This window comes from Leuresthes tenuis, unplaced genomic scaffold (genome assembly GCF_036924035.1).
Source record: "Leuresthes tenuis unplaced genomic scaffold, fLeuTen1.0.hap1 SCAF_2, whole genome shotgun sequence".
Classification (NCBI taxonomy): Eukaryota; Metazoa; Chordata; class Actinopteri; order Atheriniformes; family Atherinopsidae; genus Leuresthes; species Leuresthes tenuis.
In genome coordinates this window covers 38,808,034-38,825,691 of record NW_027325356.1, presented here as the reverse complement: position 1 = coordinate 38,825,691, position 17,658 = coordinate 38,808,034, and the positions used below count along the sequence as shown (strand labels likewise).

The 17,658-nt window shown below is 41.7% G+C and overlaps 2 protein-coding genes and 1 pseudogene across 3 annotated transcripts in view; all 3 read right to left on the bottom strand.

Annotated features, from left to right (window-relative positions):
* The window catches only part of tdp1 (tyrosyl-DNA phosphodiesterase 1), a 330,936-nt gene that overhangs the window by 10,207 nt on the left and 303,071 nt on the right, over positions 1 to 17,658 (bottom strand). The window lies entirely within an intron of this gene.
* LOC140302299 (uncharacterized) overlaps positions 1 to 17,658 on the bottom strand; it is a 334,032-nt pseudogene that overhangs the window by 199,473 nt on the left and 116,901 nt on the right.
* Positions 1,304 to 5,527, bottom strand: rwdd3 (RWD domain containing 3). 2 transcript variants are annotated; one of them, XM_072381030.1, is made up of 5 exons: positions 5,306 to 5,527; positions 4,825 to 5,057; positions 4,250 to 4,459; positions 3,339 to 3,457; positions 1,304 to 3,192 (listed from the first exon to the last, which is right to left on the bottom strand). In XM_072381030.1, exons 1-5 carry the CDS (start codon positions 5,388 to 5,390, stop codon positions 3,081 to 3,083), a joined length of 759 nt encoding a protein of 252 aa, XP_072237131.1. In that variant the 5' UTR covers positions 5,391 to 5,527; the 3' UTR covers positions 1,304 to 3,080. The 2 variants fall into 2 exon arrangements, with proteins under 2 accessions (XP_072237131.1, XP_072237130.1); XM_072381029.1 differs by having other exon boundaries at positions 4,250 to 4,462; positions 5,306 to 5,522.

Here is a 17,658-nt window from a genome sequence, read left to right as displayed (position 1 = left end):
AAGGGGAAAACCTCCTTGAACAGTCTGGTTGGGATTGGGTCTAAAATACAAGTTCATGGTTTAGAAGAGACTATTGCTGCTTTTAGCTCAGACAGATCAACTGGGCAGAAGCTGTCTAAATGCAAATCAGGTTCTAAAGATATTTCTAAAGCTGCTGCACTTGATGATACAAAAGGAAAAGAAAATATATAGGTCTTTACAAATGTGGAAATTGTTAACAGAGATCAGTACTGGAGGAGGACAGAGAATGCCACTAAACATGGGAATCAGTCAGTCTCATATGTTACAGTCATATAGTCTCAAGTGTATTAGAAGGAAACTACAGCTGTAAAGTGGTGACTGACCTAAGGTTGAAATAGTTCAGATGACCCAGCTGGAATGTGTTCATCTTACATCCTCTCAGTGTCTAACTTGAGACCAGAAATGTTTGTCTCTTCCCTGTACTGATGTTATTTTTGTGAATTAAGATTATGCTCTCATTATTTAGTTGGAAAGTTTGTTCTGCTTTATATCATCCTTCCTGTTAGTGTCAACTTCTCAGCAGGAGCAAGTGAGGAGGCCAATTACTCCATAGTAAACAGATTTGTCTGGGCCAGTTGAGTGTATATCAAAGGCAGGAACTACCAAAAGTTATTTGCAGGAGTTCTGAGTGTTTGGGAATCAAACCAAAGACTGGGAAGTAATCAAACAATCTGTGTTCTAAAAAAAAAAAGGGTCTCATCAGTATATATGCTGAGTTAAAACATAACAGTATTGGTGAGCCTTAACCGCTTAGTGCTGTGCATGTGTATGCACAGTGCAGTTCATACAGTATCAGGGATAGAGAAAAGTGAGAAATGAGTGAGAAAAGAAAAAAATGCTCCAGTTCTGATGAAAATCAATCCAGGTATTTTTCTTTTCTTCTTGGACTACCTGTACAGTTTGGAAGGGAATTTAAAATCCATCTCTTCCTTCAGTTTATGACACACTGAACAATTCCTGTCATTCTGCTTTCTCCACTCTCTCCTCTAATGTATGAATACATCATTATTTTTTCATCATTAACTTTGTCTTTCCCTTTTCCATAGCATGTATTCTTGGCCTTGAGTTACGATGTTTGTTGACGTGTCGGTCCTGTTCTCTTATCTCTAAGCTGGTCTACGCCAATCTGTCTATTGAACTTGGAAATGTCCTGAGATGACTTTTGATGTGAATAGGTTATATATATATATATATATATGTGTGTGTGTGTGTGTATAATTTTAAGAAAAACACTGACTCAAAATGCTTTTTCATAGAACACATTTTTATCCAAATGTATGCATCTACATTAATACTGTCTGAATTCCAGTAAGCTGTGTTACTTACCCAAAAAATGCATGACCTTGATTTGACTTGATTTTTTTATTCCACTTGTTCTTTACCAACACAGAAAACTCTATGATGATGCAGAGTGAAGTGCTTGAGGAGGTAAAACATGAGGGACATCCCTCTGATCTTCCAGCCTCTGTTCATGAAAATCATGGTAGCTATAAAGCAGTGGCATTACTAAAGGAATAACTGCTTCAGAGCCAAGATGAGGATGGGGAGGAGGAAGGCCATGTGAAAGGCAGAGGGGTAGAGCTACCATGATATTTAAAGAACTATGGATAAAGGCTGATTGTTTCAGAAAAAGATTGTTGGGTAAGTGCATTGCTGTGTAAATTAATGATGGAATTATTTTGAAATCATGGGAAAACAGAAGTGATGAAGAGATCAGCAGAATTAGCCCATATTTACCACAGAGAATCAGAGACAGACTGCAAAAACCATCTTCTTTATTGAGCCTGCGCTCAAGCTTCATTTTGGTGAAGCTTAAGCCATAGTCTTGTCCCAGCTTCATTCCTCATAACACCACTTCAAACTGTTTAAAACAGATCAACATCTTTTAAAGTTTCAGAATGTTTTTTCCCTCAGAAAACAGACAACCCATTCAGCACACACAGCATTATATCAGTGTCATTACTGATCCTACCACTAGACTGTACCAACACCAAGGATTTCAAATTCCCACTGTACACATCTGTGATGAGGACTACCAAGTTTAGCTTAGCTTGTCATTAGCTTCTTTTTTGTGTAGACTGGTTTAATCCCATGTTGTCCAGGTCACATGACCTACCCACAACTACAATTTATTTCATCCATCCGTTTTTTATACCCACTTAATCCAATTCAGGGTTGTGGGGATGGGGGCCTATCGTAGCTGCCACAGATGTGACAAACAACCACACACACTCACTCCTAGAGAGGATTCAGACTCTCCATTTAATCTAAGATGCATGTTAGGAGGTATGAAGCTGGAGTACTTGAACATAAAAAGCCACACAGAAAGGCCCCAGCTGTGGTTTGAACCTGGAACTCTCTTGCTGTGAGGCGACGGTGCTAATTTAAATCAGTTGTTGAGTGCTGTAGAAATTAATTTCATTCCTGAGAAGAGATTTTGGAAGTTTTCTTTCCTTCGCTCCCCTCCATCCTGCCACCCCCTGACTGACTCTGGTGCTGTTGGAGGTAACTTATTTCCCCACACTATCATAAAGTGCTCATAAGGAAATGTTTGCTTCCTCTCCGCTTATTTATACAACACCAACATTTGGGACTGTATAAGTACAATTGTAATTAAAGAAAATGCATCTCCATTGCAGACTTGATCAAACTGACTTTGAAGCAAATGTAACAGCAAAGCCTAAATAATTCAACATATCCATTAAATACAAAACACTCTCTATTGCAAATGGCTTCACTTACTCTGAAATAACCAGCTGTCCAAAACTTGGCTGACTAAGAATGGAGCATTTGGGGAAAAAAAGGGGGAATAATAACTTTTGAGCTTACTGTTGATTACATAAATTCTGTCTTGTGAAATTTTAATCAATGAAAACCAACAGTCAAAAGAAGCATCAACAATAATATTTTTTCCATCGGCTCCTTTGCTTCTGTTCCGGAACTGATGTGGGTGGTGCAGTGATGCGGTGATCCGCTTTAGTTGGGAACGGGAGGAGGCTTATATCGTTTACATTTATTTAAGTCTTGTAAAGACTGGGCAGCCAGTTTTCCCACATCAGTCACTTTAATGTTGGCAGTATTTGCTCACACAGCTCAGTCATGTTCAGCTCCTGGAAAGCTGCAGTCAGCTCTGGCAATGAGTGGTAGTTCCTCACTACAAAACCCTGGAGACTGACATTAGACATTTAGAGAGACAGAGAAAGGTCATGAAAACTGCAGTAAAACCATTGTTTTCCAGCACTGATTATATGGTCCTACAAGTCTCAACAGTATTTCATTTCTCTGCTACAGAAGTGTCACGTGTCTGTGATGCATACCTATCTTGACAGGAGAAATTAAAGGTGGTTTCGATAAGAACTTTCATCATCCTCTCTTTGCATTTTTTGCCTGATGCGTCCACATCCACTTTAACCGTCTTCAACCGGCGATAAAACTCCTGAAGAAATATTATTAGAGTTTAATGACACAGTGACATGAGGCAAGAAGATGACATTTCTGATTAAATGTCTTTCAAATGTTAAATAAATAATGCTAAGCAGACAATGGATTACTGTACAGCTCAAATGAAACCTGAACAAGTCTCTTATTTCAACTGTGGCTGAATGTCCATTAAATCACCTGTTGACAGGAGTTTGGTTTAGACTGGTTTTGCAGTTTGAGCTGTTGCACAGTGCAATTAACCTCAAAAAATGAGTCAAAAGATTATTTTTATAAAACTGTAGCAAATTTGATAGAAAATGATCATAGTAGAGAAATCAGTACATTCATCTGCAGTAACACTTAAATTCTAAGGGATTTACAAATGTATCGCCTCTAAATAACTATGTCTAAATACATGTCATTGCAAAATATCAGTGTTTATGAGGAGTGTCCAGGGAAAAAGCCCTAATTCTCCAGCTATTCTCAAGCTATTTCCTGACCTGCAATTAGATTTTTATACATTTTACTGGCATTCCTTTTGTAGAAGAACTGCATCGTTCATGAATTAACAGTTCAGGAGAAAGCTCCAAGTCCAATAGTCAAGTCTTTTACTGAGAGCTGTTGTTGGGTCGATTGAGAAAACACCTCCCTGTTACACATCGTCACACTCTGGATTCATTTACCGCCCGTGACAGAAAGAACGTGCTGTTCTTTAAGTTTATGGCAATTATCTTCATAATGATATCAGAATAATCATTTTTCCTTTTGCATGTTTTGACTTTTTAAAGTGAAACATAAAGGAAAGTACCTTAATATCACATCTTGCTCCCTGCAGAATAACAAGAATATTTTGTCCAAGTAATAACCTCCCAGTCAGCTGTAGCTGCTGGCTCCAACGCTCCAGGAGTCCAACATAATGATTTCGAGATCGTATGTGGTCCAGCAAAAGTACTGCTACCCATTCATCTTTCACTGCATCCTCTCCTGTTTTGTGGTCTTCTGTCAGCTCCACACACTGCTGCTGTGAGTAGAACACATCAGATACATCACCTGCAAACATAATTCAATGTTGTCCACAGACATAATATACCTTGTTTTCTAAAAGTTATTTTTGAGAGAATATTTTGGTAGAATATTCCTTTAATTGGACAATATTAATCAGTCATATGCAACCAGTTCATTTTCAAAGCAGCAGTAAACATGCAGATGGGCGATTGAAAAAGATTTCATGAATGTCTCCATAAACATAATGTGTAGTTTTGTGTGATTCGGCTGATTTTGATCTGCTGGGTCCATGAGCTCAGGTGACAAAGAGGCATCTTAGTCGATAAACTCAGTCTGTGACATACTCAAAAACCAGTTGTTGGAAGTGTTGTCTTTTACCTGTAAGTACTCTACCAGCTGATGAACCATTGGCTCTGAGGGCAGGGCTGCAGCTTTATCCAGTAGTTTCTGTCTGATGTTGTGACACTGAGTCCTAGAAAGACCCGTGGAAGAGACGGAGATGTCAGGGGGGCAAGATGGATAGTTTGGGTGCAGATGGAACACCACGCTCACATTCTGCCCCTTGTCTCCTCCACCTGAGCAGTTGATTCGGACTACAAACCCATCTTGAGCTACAAGGAAGACATAAGAGCAGACTGAGGCACATCCACGCCTGGATCAACATTTATAAGTCACTTTTTAGAAACATGTTATAATGTGTTACTTGTGCCAGAATAAGATTACGCTGATTATTATTAGATAAAGTTACTCTTAAACGAACACGAATGGCACTTACATACATATAAAGTGAACATAAAATAATGTGTGTTAGACTGTTGAGTTAGAGCCGTTCACTGGGTTAACTTGGTTTTTAACTTACCCGACTGCCGAACCAAATGAAACTCTCCTTCTCCACAGTAAATGGCCGATAACACGGAAACTTCATCAAAAGTAGCGTCGGACATTTCCTGTGATCCAAAATCATGCCATTCATCCAGATTAATTTCCTCCGTAGCAACTGTAGTAATTATTCTACGAAATATGAAAATGTTTACGGTAAAACACAAGTCCGCTTCGACCTACATTCCGGGTAGCAACACGCAACGAGATAATCAGCCCCCCCTCAGGATCGCACAAAAATATTTTTATCCATCGTCTTCCTTTGCGTTTTTTGACAACACTAACGGTTGAAAGTATTTAAATTATGCATTTATGCCCTCAATGCACTTACACAACACTTATTATAAGTGAAGAGAATGTGTGCCGGGATTTTCTCAAACAAAAAAAAACAGAAAAGGTCCAAACAGACCAACTGGCTCCAGTATTCACACAAATCTTTAACAGATCTCTTGACATGTGCTCCACGATGATTCCAGTTCACAAGAAACCCTCCATCACTGGACTTAATGGCTACAGGCCAGTGACAAGGGTTGCCGCCCGTCCCGTAAAATACGGAATCGTCCTTTATTTGTCAAATAAATGTCGCCTTCCGTATTGAACCAATACGCGATATCCCCGGAAAAACTAAGAAGGCCAGTAAAATTGTCGTGGCGGGATCGTTGACTGTATGGGCGGGATTTGCGCAGGACTTCCGGTCAACTGTTCCTGGCGACCTGTGGGTGGTGCTGTCACCAGAGCGAACAACACCCGCGCCTTTTAAAAATGTCCGCTACACCCGATTCAACAGCGTTTCCCCTTAAGCGAAAACGCTTAAAGAAGTACAGAAATGAGTGGGAGGAGTGGAGACCATCACGGCGGGCTGTCTGACATAAGACCGCATGCATCAGAGCTCACTGCAGACAAGTCAGGACGCAGAACACTGACTTTCGACCCCAATTATCTCCTGAGACTGATCCGGTGTGGGATATGATGTTACGATTCATTCCATTTCTAATCTGGTTGTACTTTTGCAGAAGATGTCAGTACAGGCATGAGCATAGCCTATTTCAGAAGACTGTTGTGGTTTGATTAATTGTATAGCATGTTGAATTTCTAAAGTCGAATTAATTATTAATTATTTATTATACAGTAGTATTAGCCAATATAAATATTTTTCATAACCATTTAAAGAACATATCACACTAATGGATTAACAGATAATAGATCAATAAATAAATATTGTTAATATGAAAAGTTTATTGTTTTAACATATATAGGCTATATTTCCTTAATTAAAAATGTTTGCACAGTTTTATGTGTATTCTATGTAAAAATGTTCATATTTTTAGGAATACAGTGTTCTGTAATCATTACATAAATTATATTTATTAGTGTGGTTTAACTGTTTGGATGACCTGACTTCGCCTGATTTCAAGATTTAAGTATGACTTATTGCTTTCTTGATCACCCCTTTATTAAAATTCAATTAAATTCAATTGTATTTATATAGTGCCAAATTACAACAAATGTCATCTCAAGGCACTTAAATAATATAGTCCAATTTAAGCCAATTTGAGTTCAATTCATTGTTATCATAATCCAATGAAATTCAATGAATTATTTTCAAAATAATCCAATTCATTCATATAGAGCCAATTCAAAAACAATATCCTTGCTAAGGAAACCAACAGATTGCACCAAAACGTGTCTTCAGTCCAATCTCCCGTCTGTTGTCATGAAGTCCTTTGAACAGCTAGTAATGGTCCACCTAAAAAGCATCACTGGATACATGCTGGACTCAGTGGAGGTTGCCCTTAAATGAATTTAATCTGTATCTCAACCTGGCAAGTCTTGAGTGTGTAAGGAAAAAATAACACCTGGCTGCTCTGGTGACATTGTTCCATTAGGAGGAGCAGAGTTCACAGTGCTGAATGTTGTCATAACTTTACACTGTATTCATCCTACTTTTTGAGCCCTTCTTAGTGTTGCCCCCGATTTATAAAAAAAATATTTATGAAAATTTGTTTGACAGCATTGAACTACATCATCAGGCATAAATAAATTCAGATTTATGTAGTACCAATGCATAACAAAAGTAATCTACACGCACTTTGAAAAGAAAGTTACAAAGTTTAGTACAAGTCCAATTGAATCCATGTCATTATTATACAAATCACACCAGTTTATGATGATCCAATAATAATCAATTTCAGTGTCACACCCAAAGGAAGTGTGGACCCCGGTGCGGCCACAGAGTCAGGAGAAAGAAAACTCTTAAACAAAAGTTAATTTGATAACATAAACTCTCACACAGAGAAAAACCTGGCCTGGTGAGCAGAGAAGTTGGCCAGCAGGATTGGAACAAAAAACCAAGGTACTCCAAGAACTGAAAACAATCCACAAAAACACTAAAGGTCAAGATCTAGGTTATTAACCAAACAGGCATAACAAAAACCTTCTTTCTTTCTTTCTTTCTTTCTTTCTTTCTTTCTTTCTTTCTTTCTTTCTTTCTTTCTTTCTTTCTTTCTTTCTTTCTTTCTTTCTTTCTTTCTTTCTTTCTTTCTTTCTTTCTTTCTTTCTTTCTTTCTTTCTTTCTTTCTTTCTTTCTTTCTTTCTTTCTTTCTTTCTTTCTTTCTTTCTTTCTTTCTTTCTTTCTCCCTTCCTGTCTGAGTGCATGCTGGGAGTTAGTCTGGAGAGCGTGTGGTGAGTTTGAAAGCATTTTCTAACTGTTTTTTGTATTTGTACAAATATTTGTATTTTTTGTGTGTGTTTGTGATGTGAGTATTTGTGGGTTTTTGTCTGGGTAGTTAAGTGTAGGTTTTCTTTTTTGTGTGCGTGTGTGTTTTGGTGGAGGGTTAGCCGTGTTTCACGGCAGGGATGGCGTCCTCGGGGACGCTTTCCCTCTCAATCCGGCACGGGGTGCGGATTCAGCCGGACCCGGCAGTGCCGGTGGAGGAAGTTCTCCTGGCTGTGGGAGATCAGGTTGGGCACGCCAACCTGTCCCACGCCTCTAGAATGAACAAAGGAGTAGTGGTCTTTGTTAAAGAGGAGAGAATGGTGGCCGATTTGTTGGCGAGTGGTGTGACGGTGAACGGGTTGTACCTGCAGGTGTCCCCGCTCGCCGTGCCCTCCACACGGGTCACCGTCTCCGGTGTTCCACCGTTCATCCCCAATGAGGCGCTTGAGCAGGAGCTGCATCGCTTCGGAAAAATGGTGAGCGGGTTCAAAACAGTGGGTTTAGGCTGCAAGAGCGATAAACTTAGACACGTCCAGTCGTTCCGCAGGCAGGTGTTCATGTTCCTCACCTGTCCGTCACAAACACTGGACGTGTCATTTAAGGTAAGACATGGTGACGGATTGTACATGGTGTATGCTAGCACGGGGAACTTAAAATGTTTTGAATGCGGGGATGTGGGGCACAAGCGGGTCGCCTGTCCTCACAGGCCCGCTGAGGGAAGCTCCCACACCGCCGCGGTTTCCGGAGATGAGGCGGCGGAGCAACCCTGCCCCTCTGATAGAGTCTGATGGAGGAGAAACCTCCAAGAGACAGACTGAGGAGCAGCCAGCTGAGACAGCAGCTGAGGCAGCAGCTGAAGACAGCTCGGCTGTTTCAGAGAGAACACCAGAAGGAGCAGAGGAGGTCCAGACAGTAGCAGAGGAGGTCAGTGGGGGACACAGCGGTGGTGGACAGGTACCAGAGTCTGACCAAAGTCTGGCTGCTGGTGCAGAGGTGAGAAGGGGGGAGGCAGGTGTGACTGTGGGTGAGGAGGAAGATGAGATGGAGTGTGATTCCGAATCGGACTGTCTGTCTGTAGCAGACTCACAGTACAGTGGTGACATGTACTCATTAGAGGATATTGACAGTTTTTTAGACGAAACCTTTGGGCAATCTGTAAAAATTACTGATTTTTTTCCAGATCCGGACAAATTTATAAATTCTGTAAAAAATTTACAAAAGATGGTCGGTCTCGACATCTTGGATGAAAAAAAACGTTATAGATTAAGGAAACACGTAACAGCTTAAAGAAAAACAATAAGAACAAAGAAAGGAAAAGGGTCCAAACGGTTAAGAGTGCATAAATTAATGATAATGATGATGATGATGATGAATGGGATCTTTTTTCTACTGCTACCTCTGTCACTTTCTGTCTTTATTTATTTATTTCCTATGGATAAAATAAAAATAGGAACTTTAAATATAAATGGTGGGAGACACCAAAATAAAAGAGAACTAGTGTCACAGATGATCTCGGACAAAAAGCTGGACATTATTTTCCTGCAAGAGACACACAGTGACATGAGCAATGAGGTGGACTGGGGTCTGTGGTGGAGAGGCCATCACACCTTGTCGCATGGCACTAACCTGTCTGCAGGTGTGGCCACTCTGGTCTCTCCGGGCTTGGACATTACCATCACCTCCACCTCTGAGATCATGGCAGGCAGAGCTGTGGCTGTCACAGCCCAAATTCAAGGCTTCAGTTTCTGCCTCCTCAACATCTATGCCCCAAACCTGGGCTCAGAAAGACTGGACCTGTTTCAGAAGGTCTCCGCCTTTGTGAAGCAGTGCAGTCAAGATGACTGCATAGTTATGGGAGGAGACTGGAACTGCACAACAGATTTCACCCTGGATAGGACCGGGCAGGAGCCCCACTTGCGGTCTGCTGCAGCCTTGAGGCAGCTGGGAGCGGAGGTGGGGGTAGTGGATGCGTGGAGGGTCAAACATCCAAAAGACAGACAATACACATGGGTGAAGGTGGTGGATGGGGGGGTGAGTGCAGCCAGGTTAGACAGGGTCTACATCTCACAGTCCTATAGTAATAGATTATTAAACAGTCACATTTATCCTGTAGGTTTTGCTGATCACCATTTAGTCACTTTAGATTTTCACATCACACAAACACCCAAACACAGCTTGCACTGGCACTTTAACACTAAGCTGCTGCACGACACCGATTTTTGTAAAAAGTTTGAGGCTTTCTGGGAAATTTGGAGAGGGAGGAAGGGTGATTTTGAGTCTTTGAGTCAGTGGTGGGAGGTAGGTAAGGTACATATTAGGGTTTTCTGTCAGCAATACACCAGTCACTCCACAACACAGGTCAGAAAGACAATACAGCACTTAGAGCAGGACATCAGGGACATGGAGGACAGACTGCACACACACCGCAGTACAGACACACACACACTGCACCAGAAAAGACAGGAACTCAGCATGTTGTTACAGGAGAGGGTAAAAGGGGCTTTGGTCAGAGCACGTTTCACCACCGTCCGGGACATTGATGCTCCCACCGCTTTCTTTTTTAATTTGGAGAAATCCGTCTCTCGGAAAAAGCAGATGGTTTGTCTCCGTCTGCCTGATGGAAAAACAACCACAAACCAGGCTGAAATGAGGAGGCATGCAGTGGAATTTTACAGCGCCCTTTTCAGCGCGGAGGACATCCACAGAGGGTGCCAGGATGAGCTGTTGCGGGGACTTCCTCAGCTGAGTCCTGAGGACAAGACCTCCATGGATGCCCAAATTTCGCTGGAGGAGCTGACCACTGCAGTGGGACAGTTAATATCTGGTCGGACCCCGGGGCTGGACGGCTTACCTGCAGACTTTCACAAACATTTTTGGAAGGTATTGGGTGCTGACCTGTGGGATGTGCTGCAGGAGTGTTCAGGGACAGGTTTACTGCCAGCCTCCTGCAGGAGCGCCGTTCTTTCCCTCATCCCCAAAAAAGGGGATCTGGCGCTCTTAAAAAACTGGAGGCCTGTAGCTCTATTGAGCACAGACTACAAACTATTATCCAAGGTGTTTGCCAACAGGCTCAAAAAAGTGCTGGATGGGATTATCCACAGGGACCAATCCTACTGTGTCTCGGATAGGTCCATCATGGACAACCTGTTTCTAATGAGGGATTTGTTTGACATGTGCAAATTGTATAGTTTTGATATTGGGGTTTTCTCACTGGACCAAGAAAAAGCGTTCGACAGGGTGGAACATGGTTTTCTTTTTAACACTTTAAGGGCTTTTGGTGTTGGTGGGGTTTTTTTGTCACTGCTGGGTTTGTTGTACACAGATGCTTGCTGTTTGGTGAAGGTGGGTGGAGGACTGAGCGGTCCAGTAAAGGTAAGGAGGGGGATTAGATAGGGCTGTCCCATCTCTGGACAGCTCTACTCTATAGCCATCGAACCCCTCCTTTGCAGACTAAGGTCAAAAATGCAAGGTATCTTATTACCTGGTTTACCTCAGCGACCTCCACTGGTGTTATCAGCTTATGCTGATGACATAAACGTGTTTATTAGGGACCAGACGGACATAGACAACCTAACGGAAAGCCTCACAATATATCAGAAAGCTTCTTCTGCTAAAATCAACTGGGAAAAGAGTGAGGCTTTACTTATCGGACACTGGACAGACAGACAGACGCCAAAACTACCAGGGAACCTGGGCTGGGGAAGACAGGGACTCAGGGTTTTAGGCGTCTTTCTGGGGACTGAGGAATATGAAAGGAAGAACTGGGAGGGTGTTCTGGAGAAGGTGTGTGCCAGACTAACCAAATGGAAATGGTTGCTCTTTCAGCTCTCCTACAGGGGTCGGGTTCGCATTGCTAATAACTTGGTCGCCTCGGCCCTTTGGCACAAGCTGACTGTCCTACCTCCACCAAGAGGCCTGATCGAAGATATTCAGAGGAAAATCGTGGACTTTTTCTGGTCTGGGCGGCACTGGACCCGGGCTGCTGTCCTATATCTTCCTGTGCAGGAAGGAAGACAATGACTCGTGGACATCATGTCTCGTGTTGCAGCATTCAGACTGCAAACCACCCAGAGGCTGCTCTACACTATTGGTCTGCCATGGACGGACATTGCCTGTCTCCTGCTGAGGAAAGCTGGACGTCTAGGCTTTGACAGACACTTGTTCCTGATACAGCCTCAGGCTGTGGATTTAACCGGACTGACTTCTTTCTACCGGTCGGTGCTCCAGGCCTGGCAGATTTTAACCTCAAAAAGGAAGACTGGGACCACACCGGGGATGTGGCTCTTTGAAGAGCCACTTTTTGGAAACACCATCATCACCTCTCAGGTTCTGTCTTCAGCCAGCCTGAGAGTTCGACTGAGAGAGGCTGGACTGGTGAAACTTGGCCATCTGTTAAAAACATCTGTCCCTCACCTGGCAGACAAGCTGTACATCAAGTCCACCAGAGTGCTGCTCAGGCTGGTGGAAGAGATTTGTGTTTCCCTGCCAGCAAGCCACAGGGCGTTTGCTGAAAACCGGACTCTATCTAACCAATGGGATGATGAATGTGAGTACGTTTTTCCATCCCTGGCTGTGTCCCCAGCTGTGGGACAATGGCAGCCAGAGGAGAATGACTTGCTGAGTCTAGGAACCTCCGAGTCCACCGACCTTGAGACTCTGGGGAAGAAAGACATTTACTTCCTCTGCGTCAAGGTCTTAAACTTACGCTCGCTGGCAGGGGTGAAGGTGTCGAGGTGGACTGAGGTTTTTGGCGTGGGAGCTTCCCCGAAGGGCTGTTGGAGGTCCCTGTACAAACCTCCTGGCAACAAACGGACAGGAGACCTCCAGTGGAGGATTGTACACGGGGCCATAGCTACGAACAGGTATCTAGTGCACCTTGATCCAAACACGGGGGACGCCTGTCCTTTCTGCTCCCAGTCCGAGACAGTTGGCCATCTTTTTGTCCAGTGTCCCAGACTGGAGGCTCTTTTCAGACACCTTCAAAGGTGGTTTGAGGGGTTTGGTCAGGTATTTTCTTTTAGTCTTTTTATTTTTGGCACGGTATTGTGCTAAACAGAAGGCTGTACACCAATTGCTAAATTTTGTTTCAGGGACAGCAAAGTTGGCCATTTGGATGACCAGAAAGAACAGGGTCAGAGGTCAGGGGTCAGAAGACGTGGTGGCTATGGTGACTGCACTGATGGCAGCTCGGATAAAAATCGATTTCAGTTTTTATAAAATGACTGGTAAAACAAAGTACTTTGTAAAAATATGGGGAGTGAAGGATGTCCTGTGCTCTGTCAGAGAACAATCTCTGATCCTGAACTTTAAAAAATTTTTTTGTCTGGTCTTTTTCATTTTTTTTCGTGGTTTTGTTTTAGTTTTTTTTTAGCTTGGTTTTGAGTTTGTGAATAATAAATACTGTAAATAGAAAGATTTTGGAATAAAGGTTGTTTCAAAAATCTTTCTTTCTTTCTTTCTTTCTTTCTTTCTTTCTTTCTTTCTTTCTTTCTTTCTTTCTTTCTTTCTTTCTTTCTTTCTTTCTTTCTTTCTTTCTTTCTTTCTTTCTTTCTTTCCATGAGAAAATTTCATGAGATGTACTCATGTCATCATGTTGTTTGCAATGGTTTCCAAATCATAAAATAATGTAACAGAAGCTCATTGGTGAAAGTTATTAACATTTCCCTGTCAGGAGAACTCATTGTTGTCGAGTGTCACAGGGTTTAAAGAATCAGAGAATTAATTATCCCAGAAATGTTAACTTTAAAGTATAATGCTTAACAGTTTTAACCATTCAATTAAGGCATTATGAGCTGTTTCACTTCCCTTTTCTCCTCAACAGCATTTTATAATGTAACTTGGTCTTCAAGCTGCTCTTTATTGATGAAGAACAGCTCACATCTTTATCTATAGTACAAGATGTGAGGTAGGAACTTGGGTGAACATTATTATGTACTATTCTGACATTCTGCATGGGTTTAGACAATAAAATGACATGGTTAGGTTTAGAAAATCAGTATAATAATCATGATAACGTCTAAAATACATTCTTTTTACAATGCAACCACCATCCTATAGGTGGCTATAGCTCAGGAGGAAGAGCAGTTCTCTGCCAATCGGAAAGGGCGGTAGTTTGACTCGTGGCTTCCATGGACTACATGTTGAAGTTGAACCCCACATATTCTCCATCAGTATTGACTAACTTTGTATTGACTAAGATGTGCTGTATGGGTTTGTGGGAATGGGTGAATGTAGCTTGTACTGTAAAAACACTTTGAGGGGTCAAATAGATTAGAAAAAGCCTTATGTAAGTACAGTCCATTTACCATTCCTAATGGACGCTATTTTGCTTGTTGTTTGGGTTACGTGTAAACATAGAATGTTATGACAAAATGTGGTCACTCTCTTCTTTGCATTAGATAACAAAAGCAATTGGTTATAGTTGTAGTTATCATTTATAATTACAAAAGAATGGTTAGGGCAAAAAAATAGTCCTTTTAAAACATACTGTCATGAACACAGTTTTCTACCCTTTAAATGCAGTTGCTCTCACAACTATTGAAGATTGCATATTCTATAAACATAATTTTTCGCCATATCTACCTACATGAACATACACCATATAACCTTGTTTTGTGTAGGAGGACAGCATTAAAATAACATTTTCACACCAGTTATTTGGCTATGTATATGAAAAGTCATGGACTGCATGGTGCTGCATAGTGCTGTCGTCTTACAGTACGGAGGTTCCTGATTCGAATACTGGGTGGGGAGTTTGCATGATCTCCCCGTGTATGTGTAGGTTCTCTCCAGGTACTCTGACTTCCTCCCACCACCCAAAACCATACATGTCAGGTTAATTGGTGTCTCTAAACTGACCCTAGGACTGAGTGTGAGCGTGGATGGATGTGTGTCTCTGTGTGGCCCTGTGATGGACTGGCGACCTCATCAGGGTGTACCCTGCTTTTTGCCCAATGAGAGATGGGCTAGACTCCAGTGGCCCCATGACCTTGAGTTGGATTAGGTGGAAAATGGATGGATGAAAAGTCACTGTCATGAAACAGAAATACATTTAGTTTTATAATTTATCAGGATCAAATTTATTATCAGAAAGGCCAAAACCTTGGCATAATCCTTTCCAAATTACAGTTACTTTATCTCTGAAGGCAAATGGTATTTCATTCACAATATCCAGAACCTGCCTTACTGAGCACACTGAAAACCTACCGAAATTTAACGACTGACATGCTTTCCCTCAAAGGGGACATTTTTCTCTGAGATGTGCACATGTAATTGAGGTCTGGACAGCACAGCTTTCTAAGTTGCACAATCTTTCTGAGATGCACAGATCAATCCTTCCAAAGGGAAAAACCACCAGACAAATGCAACTGCCATACAGCACAATTTGGATGTGGTATATAGCTTTAAACAAAAACAAATAAACAAACAATCCATTTTCTATAAATTCTTCATCCAATGGTCAAAGGTTGGAGTGTGGCCAGAACCTAACCCAGCTGCCATTGAACAAAAGGTGGGGTATACCCTGGACAGGTCACTCCCTGTGTAGAAATTCCACAAAAATTCTTATAATTATAGGTGTTCCTTCCGGGAATTAAAATAGATTCCAGTTAAGATGAAAGTTGGTCACATGGCAACCCTTTAACGGTTTAAAGAGCTCTTAAGGTGAAACACTGTTACTAGTAGGGAGGAGGACAAAACTTTGAGGTTTCTTAAACAGAGAGGAAAATGGTTGAAAGAGGGAAAAAACTATGTGGTAACGCAATGAATGATAGTGAGCTATTGAAACACTAGAGATTCAACCATGCGGGGATGTGACAGACCTTATCAGAGATACGCCACCATCACCAACATAGTGCAAATACCTGAAATGAAAGTAATCACCATGTCACCAAAACAAATTCCTTGTATGTGAAAACCTATTTGGTAATAAAACTGATTCTGAAGATATTTGGCAACTGAAAAAAATACAGCTATGTAGTAGTGATGATTTGGGCATGTCACAGAGTTATCACACAAACAGTCACAGGACTTCTTGAACACTTGCTGTAGTTAGCATTGACTTCATTGTGGTGTGGTGGTTCACACTATCACCTCACAGCTACAAGACCAATTCGCCACAGACTTCAAAAGCCTGTTGGCAACTTTTAATTTGATTAAATCCGTGGATAAACCAACACACCATCTGGGGCACACATTGGACCTTGTTATTTCTTCTGGGCTTTCAGTTTCTCTTAAATACATTTCTGAGACTGCAATCTCAGATCATCTCCCTATTGTTTTTGAATGGATAGCCCCCCAACCAGTGAACAAACCTCTTGCTCCATCCCATCAGCAGCGTATCATCACTCCCTCCAGAGCCGATTAATTTACTGATGCTTTCAATGACTCACACTTCTTTCCCTTGAATGGCTTGGCTTCCCCTATCTGTCCTGATCATTTTCTCTCCTTCTTTCACTCCACCTGTACTGCGATTCTGGACTCTATTGCCCCTTTTAGGCAAAAATCTGTCAAGCCAAGAACAGACCCCTGGTTGAACGACACCGTCAGGCAACGTTGCAGGCAGGTGGAATGCAGATTGAAGAAGGACAAACTGCATGTGTCTGTGGAAATGTTAAGGGACTGTCTCACTGATTATCAGAGAGCCGTACGTGAAGCAAAATCTCAGTACCTCTCTAATATTATTTCTAGCACCAGTCATTGTCCTAAGGTGTTATTCGATACAATTAATGCTGTTGTTAACCCATGTACTTCTGTTGTGACTGATGTATCGATAGCCACTTGTGAGAATTTTCTTCTTTATTTTGTTGACAAAGATGATTCTGTCAGAAAAGACACTAATGTTATTTTGAGTACAAATAAGGATCTGCCTGTTGTCCCAACTCATTCTGCTGGTTTCCCTCTCTTGTCTCTGTGATGTAGTGAAATCTCTGAAACCTACAAATTGCCTATAGGATATCCTGTTTTTTATTAACTCCTGCCTTAGATTAGGAACTGTCCCAGCTGCCTTTAAACATGCTGTGGTCAGGCTCCTGTTAAAACGCCTAATCTTGACCCCTCAATGTTATCAAATTTTAGACCTGTTTCCAATCTGCCCTTTCTTTCTAAGGTTTTAGAAAAAGTTGTTTTTATACAAATACAGTCCTTTCTTGAGGATAACTCTGTTCTTGAGAAGTTCCAATCTGGATGTAGGTCTCATCACAGCCCTGAGTCTGCACTGTTAAAGGTGCACAATGATATTGCTCTCTCTGTGGATGCCAAGTGCCCTGTTGCCTTAGTGTTGCTTGATCTCACAGCAGCCTTTGACACGGTGTACCATGCAGTCCTCCTATTACGTCTAAGTAATTATGTTGGCATCCATGGCACTGTATTGAAGTGGTTTACATCTTACTCATCCAGTAGAACCTTCTCCGTTATAGTTGGTGACCTGTCCTCTTCCATTGCTCCTCTCTCCTGTGGAGTCCCACAAGGATCTATTCTTGGCCCTATACTCTTCTCACTATACATGTTACCACTTGGGTCAATTATAGCCAGGCACAACCTTTCTTTTTACTGTTATGCAGACGATTTATAAATCTATCTGCCAGTGAAGCCAAATAGTAACAGTGCAAAATGTTCTT

Bases quoted from the DNA above. Each gene is read 5' to 3' on its own strand.
- rwdd3 (XM_072381029.1), bottom strand. From the start codon at position 5,390: ATGTCCGACGCTACTTTTGATGAAGTTTCCGTGTTATCGGCCATTTAC. The intron at 3,458-4,249 runs GTACTTTCCTTT...ATATTTCTTCAG, and splicing joins GAGCAAGATGTGATATTAAG to GAGTTTTATCGCCGGTTGAA. The intron at 3,193-3,338 runs GTATGCATCACA...GTCTAATGTCAG, and splicing joins AATTTCTCCTGTCAAGATAG to TCTCCAGGGTTTTGTAGTGA.